Source organism: Kogia breviceps, chromosome 12 (genome assembly GCF_026419965.1).
Source record: "Kogia breviceps isolate mKogBre1 chromosome 12, mKogBre1 haplotype 1, whole genome shotgun sequence".
Classification (NCBI taxonomy): Eukaryota; Metazoa; Chordata; class Mammalia; order Artiodactyla; family Physeteridae; genus Kogia; species Kogia breviceps.
Window position 1 is genome coordinate 84,138,522 of NC_081321.1, and position 6,000 is coordinate 84,144,521.

A 6,000-nucleotide genomic window follows, 5' to 3' on the forward strand; every position below is an offset into this window, starting at 1 on the left:
AAAAAAAAAGCAGTTTCAGGGGCTTCCCTTGTGATCCATTGGTTGACTCCGTGCTTCCACTGCAGGGAGCATGGGTTCGATCCCTGGTCGGGGTAATGGCAGGGTCAGAGGAAGCATTTTCCACCAGAGAGGATTCTGCCAGGTGATGGAAGCCTGCAAGAAGCAAGTGAGAGGCTGAAGACGGTGAGGACGAGCCAGGCAGAAGTTAGGAAAAAAAGTGCTTCCTGATAAAGAGACCTCACAGAAGAGTAGCCCTAGGTGTATTTTACTTCTTAACCACTGGGGGGAGGCCTTCCACCACAAATCAAATTAGCAGCTGGGCAGGCTTGATCAAAGCATATTCCCCAGTTGAAAAACCTTTTTTTCATTTCATTCTCTATCTTAAAAATGTGAAAAGTACCTGGTTTTCTATTCACTCCCCTTCTGTTCCCCAATATCCACGAATGCAAAGAAAACTCTTTACATCAGTTCACGGAACAGAATAATCATTTAGGTCCTGCCCCAAACTGTGGAGTGCTTTCAGCGGTTTGTGCATTGACTTAACGTGGTAGGGAGGATAAGAATTATGATGTCATTGTCCCATTTTACATGGCAAGGAGATTAGAGCTTTGCCTGCGTTCATACATGTGTAGCGGAAGAGTCTGGACCCCTCCTTCAGCGCAGTGTTATCAATATCATGCTACAGAAATCCTCTCCCACCCCCAAATTCTGCTTCTATTTGATTAAGCCATCTTCATTGTCCAGAAATGATAGGAGATGGGGTGGGTCCCCTAGTGCTGTCACCTTTGAAAAGGAAGTGGCCCCAATTCTCGACCCTGTAACGTAGGCTCGTCAGATTCTCCCCAGAGTGGCCTGGATGAGAACAGTGGGTGAATGTGATCCTCCGTGGGGAGGGTGAGCAGTGGTGTCTGAGAGTTTGATGTGCCTCAATTAGATCTTTGTGGTGGATCAAAGCAAAAGAACTGACCTGTAAGCTAGCACATTTGTTTGTTCGCACTTGTAACCTACGGCAGAGCAGGCAGTGAAGTAGGAAGAAAATATAGGTTATGATTTGAAATCAGAGGGCTCAAACTGATGACAGTCCACAGGCTAATTTGGCATGTGGGCTAAAGTCAGAATTTAGACAAGCATTTTTTACTTAGATGGTGTTTAACAATGCTTTTTAAAAATGGTTTCCAGTATTTAAAAATCAGGGGAGCTATCACACACACACACACACACACACACACACACACACACACACACACAAAGACACACACACAGATACACAGACACACACACCCAGACATGCACAGATACATAGACGCACACCCAGACACACAGAGACACAGACACACACACACACACACACACACACACACACATTCTGTGGGCTTTTTTTTGGCCGCACCGCATGGCATGTGGGATCTTAGTTCCCTGACCAGGGATCAAACCCAAGCCCCCTGCATTGGAAGCACAGAGTCTTAACCACTGGACCGCCAGGGAAGTCCCTCTCTCTCTCCTCTTTTAATCTCAGAGCAACATTGGGGTTATATTTTCCTACTTGGTGAGAATGGAATTGAGCTGATGAGGCCTGGGCTCCCCACTGTCCCCCTTTTTGCAACCGTCAGTTTCATTTCTTTTTACTAGTTTCCTGGCCTCCAGAGGCAGCTGACTTCGGAAGCCCGAATTAAAGCCATTCTCTTTCTTGCCCTCCATTCTCTCATTCCTGCCCCCAAGAAGACAGGCTCGTAATTAGCATTTGCTTTGTAGCTGTGCTTACCTTATAACATCAAGCAGACCTGTTTTCTGAACTGACATTTTCTATAGCAACAGAGAAACACAACACCCGGGGGTGATAGCCAGTTTCCTTTAGATGCATACTTGAAGTCTGCAATAACCACATGGACACTGGGTAGGTGCTTTTCAACCTGCCTTTCAACTTTGGGATTCCCAGCTGTGGGAGAGCAAGTTGTGCCTTGTATGGAAAGTTCTTTCTTCTGTTGAGTCCAAATTTGCTTTCCACGCTCAGCCGTTTTGTAATCCTTCTTCGGCCTGTTGAGGTTCCACAGACAAGTCTTAAAGCCAGAGTGTGTGAGAACCAGAGAGAACTTTGGGGTCACTGTGTTCACATCCTTATCGGGCAGTTGCCCTGATGTGCGTCCACATGGCCTTGCTTACCGTGTTTCCTCCGGGGGTTGATTTATGCTCACTGGACAGCTTTTTCCTTTGGCCTGATCTGCTCATTATTATTTCAGTATGTCCACTAAAGTGAATGCATTTCGGCTAAATTCTGTTTCTTTTTTTGTTGTTGCTCTTAGGATTACGTATATCATGTAGTGAGTGCGATCTGTGAATGGACAGTGGCCTTTGGTTTTATTTTCTACTTTCTAACATTCATCTACGATTTCCAGGTAGGTATTCATCAATACAAATGTTATAAGTTATGATGCGGATTAGTAGAAATCCATAGAACATTTCTTGCATTTAAGAAACATAAGAGCACTATCTTTTTACCCTTATGTGTTTGAAAAAATATGTAAGTATTGTGCAATTTAGTATATTCCCAAAGGAAAGCATCTTGAATAGCTCTCCTAAACAAGGAAATGTTCATCTGTCCTCTGCCATTTGATGCTTACAGTCATAGATCCTGGTTTGTTTGTTTTTTTCGAAGCGGTCTCACAATTTCCAAATAACAGGAAATATGTCTTTTCTTAAAAATAAAAGTGTGTTGTTGAAAAATGTTCTCAAGGCAGAAAGAAGATGGGACCTTGTCAGATTTGGCAACAGGGAAAATCTTACATTTTGAAACAAGTGAATTATAGCTAAAAGGTTAGAGAAGGCCAAGAAAACTCTTGAGGACCCAACTCGAGCTCAGTACAAACCGTAGTGAGATCATCTCTGAGGGGGTGCAAAGCTGTTGGGAGTTTCAGAGCTGGCACTGGAATTGTTTACCTTCTTTGAAACCTTTTTAATTTTTTAAAAAATAGAGTGTCACCCTAAGGATATCCACAGAAATCAATGGTGATGTTTGAAGAAAGGAGAATACAATCTCACTCAGTGAAAGTGGCAGTCAATTTCTAGAAGTGGCACAGAGGACAGACAGGGTTTTAATGCCGCCCTGCGTGGAATTCACCTGCACCACACCCAGGACTTGAACTTCTTTAAGAATTACCAATAGTTGTACTATTTCCAAAGGTATGTTTTCCTAGGGAATGTAGAGCATTTATGACATTGTAGCAATGTTTTTATAATTTTCTAAGTAGGCGCTTTTTTATATTAACAAATTCATTACAGAGAAGGTAGGTGTTCCAGAAAATGGAGACCTCTTATGTTTTGTACAGATTCTGTTTTGTTTCTTTGTGTGTAAGAGATTTACGGAAATACTACTAAAGGAGGAATTCATTAAAAAGTAAAATCAGGGGATATTCATTTTAAAATTTAATTTTTAGAGAATGCACTGTATAATTTTATATCTCAAGAGCATCTATAAAATTCAATTTATAATGATCATTAAGATTTCGTTAATAAACTAACACTAAGAGACTATGATTTTTAGATGAACCAAGCAAAGTACTTCTATTGAAAGGCCTTAATACCACTAAGCACATTAACTCAGTGACCACGGAAGACCACGGTTTTGAAATTCTGTCCCCCCACGGGCCTCCCTGCTCACAGAGACCAAGCTTCTACCCTTGCTGCTAACTGGCTGTCCGTAGTGATGTAACTCCAGGTGGGATTGATTTAGCAAGGCAGCTTAGAAATCAAAAGCCTTCTAACAACAGAGTGAAATGCAGGTGAACAACAAACAGGAAAAACTCACTGGGTTCCGGACTGTTGCCTTTGCCAGATGAGTGGGGAGAAGGGAGTATGTCTCAGAGAATATCCAAGTAAGGCAGGATTATGGGAAGGAGACTTCTGCTTAATACTAAACCTCTGCAAAAGCCAGTATGCAAACGGCATTGCAGATTCCACTTATAAAACTACCCTTTATTGTTACTGGCATAACTTGACATAGTCTGACTCAGAAGCTGCGACTCACACCTTGCATACGTTTTACGCCAGTCAACGTGCTGACGGGAGTGCAGGTCTGAGAGGAGAAAGGGGAGCAGGGTGTGTGATGGAGTTTGTTTGCTCCTCTTATCCATGCCTATGGCTGGATGTCTGCACACTTTACAAAATGTGAAGCAGGTCCTTTGCTCAGCAAGACCTGCACATGGCGCCACTTTTCACCCAAATCACAAATGACAAATGAAAAGCAAGTCATTCCAGAGGAAGAAGTGGGCCTTGAAATATGAAGGCTTAGGTTTAGAAGTGGAAGAGAAGGAACTCTTCTTCAAGGACCCTCCAGACCATAAACCCATGTCTGGCCAAGTGGGTCCAGACCTTGAGGGCATATGCCAAGGGCACAGCAGCCCTCCTGGATAGCTGTGGAGGAAGGAGTGAGACTCAGTAGTGGTCAGCCACTTCTGCAAGGTCACACTCTATTTCCCCTAAACGTTCAGTGCTGAGAGCCTCAGACTCGCTGCTGGGTTAGTGGTAACTTGTTATAATGCTGTGGCTCTCTGTGTAACACTGGAACTGAAATACTGGTTAAAGCTATGTTCTGCAGAGGGGGAGGAATGCCACTTACCTTTACCGTGGAACCTGCAGTAGAATGAATCCAGAGCTGGGTCTCCCTTGGAACAGACTTTTGTTATCAGTCCTGGATGCATTGTCATTCATTTCTATATCTCTCTGCAAGATTTAGATTGGGAGCTCCTTGAGAGCAGAGTCTGTGCCTTAATCTTTGTCTTTGTAACTCCAGCATTTACCAGGCTGCCTCCTGGTACACAGTAGGTGCTTAATAAATAAATACTCACTGAATGTATGAATGAAGGAATGAGCAAATGAAGGCATGGCTAGGTATATTTGTAGCACTGCATAATGAGATTTACTCTGGTTTACTAATTAAGTGCTAAATAGTCTGTGTCACCTTGTAATATTGACTGTTTTGCTCTGTGTGCTGTAAACGTTTCAGTTGTTTGGGCTTCTCCATTCTATGATGACTCTCTTCATCTTGGACAGTTACCACAGAAATTGTTAAATGGGCTAGACAAAATGGTACACCTGGCTTGGCAAACTGAGAAGGCCAAAAATCACTCCAGACAATCATGTTCTGCTGATTCCATGAAATCTCAAAGCTGATTTTATCCATATTCTGGTATTACTTCTCATTTCCATGAACTTGCATTTCCTTGGACCTCATGGCTAAAAGAGTAAAATAAAATGAAATATTTCTTTATTTTAGTAATTTGTGTCTCTGTTAAATTACAATATGTCGACTGGGTGCTACTATGAAGTATATTTATCCGGGAAAGGATTCTAGCTCCACTTGGACTCTATAAAGGTAGAGTTTAAACCTTATGTTTTCTTAATTCATGTAGATTTGCATGTGGGCAGGATGGCTCATCTTTGTAGAGATTCTTGAATAGTAGTATCAGAAGTTTGTACCAGAAATCCAACTCAAATTTGTTGAAGGAAAAAGGGGCATCTATTGCTTCAAGTAATGAGAAGTCCGGGGGTAGACCTGGCTATAGGGATGGCTGGATCCAAAAGTGCCACCAGGACTCCATCTGTTCTCTCCTTCTCTCAGCTCTGCTTTTCTCTCTGTTGGCATCATTCTCAGGCAGGCTTTCCCCTGGTGGGAGTGAGATGGCTTCTAGAAGACCCAGGCTACAAACTGTGCAGTGGAATGAGAGGACTTCCTAAAAGTTCCAACCAAAGCTCTCCAATTGAAACTCACTGTCTCTGATTGGCTGCCTTGGGTCACATGCCCATCCTGTAGCCCAGGGAGGCGTGATGCTCTGATTGGTCAGACCAGCATCACGTGTCACCTCTGGAGCATTGAGGGGTCCACACTGCCCAAACTACTGGGTTGATGGTGTGGGAAAGTTGTTTCTCAGAAGAAAGGGATGAGAAATGGATCTTGCACAGACACAGAGCTGCAGATTCCACTATGAAATTAAAGTTTTCCCTGAC

The 6,000-nt window shown here is 43.0% G+C and overlaps 1 protein-coding gene across 1 annotated transcript in view; it reads left to right on the plus strand.

Moving 5' to 3' along the window:
• The window catches only part of DRAM1 (DNA damage regulated autophagy modulator 1), a 39,720-nt gene extending 34,448 nt beyond the window's left edge, over positions 1–5,272 (plus strand). The window contains exons 6-7 of the mRNA XM_059081981.2: positions 2,301–2,393; positions 2,970–5,272. Of these exons, the coding sequence (XP_058937964.1) occupies positions 2,301–2,393; positions 2,970–3,014 (138 nt within the window). The 3' untranslated portion in view covers positions 3,015–5,272. The remainder of the gene's footprint in view (positions 1–2,300; positions 2,394–2,969) is intronic.
• The last annotated feature ends 728 nt before the right edge of the window (positions 5,273–6,000 follow it).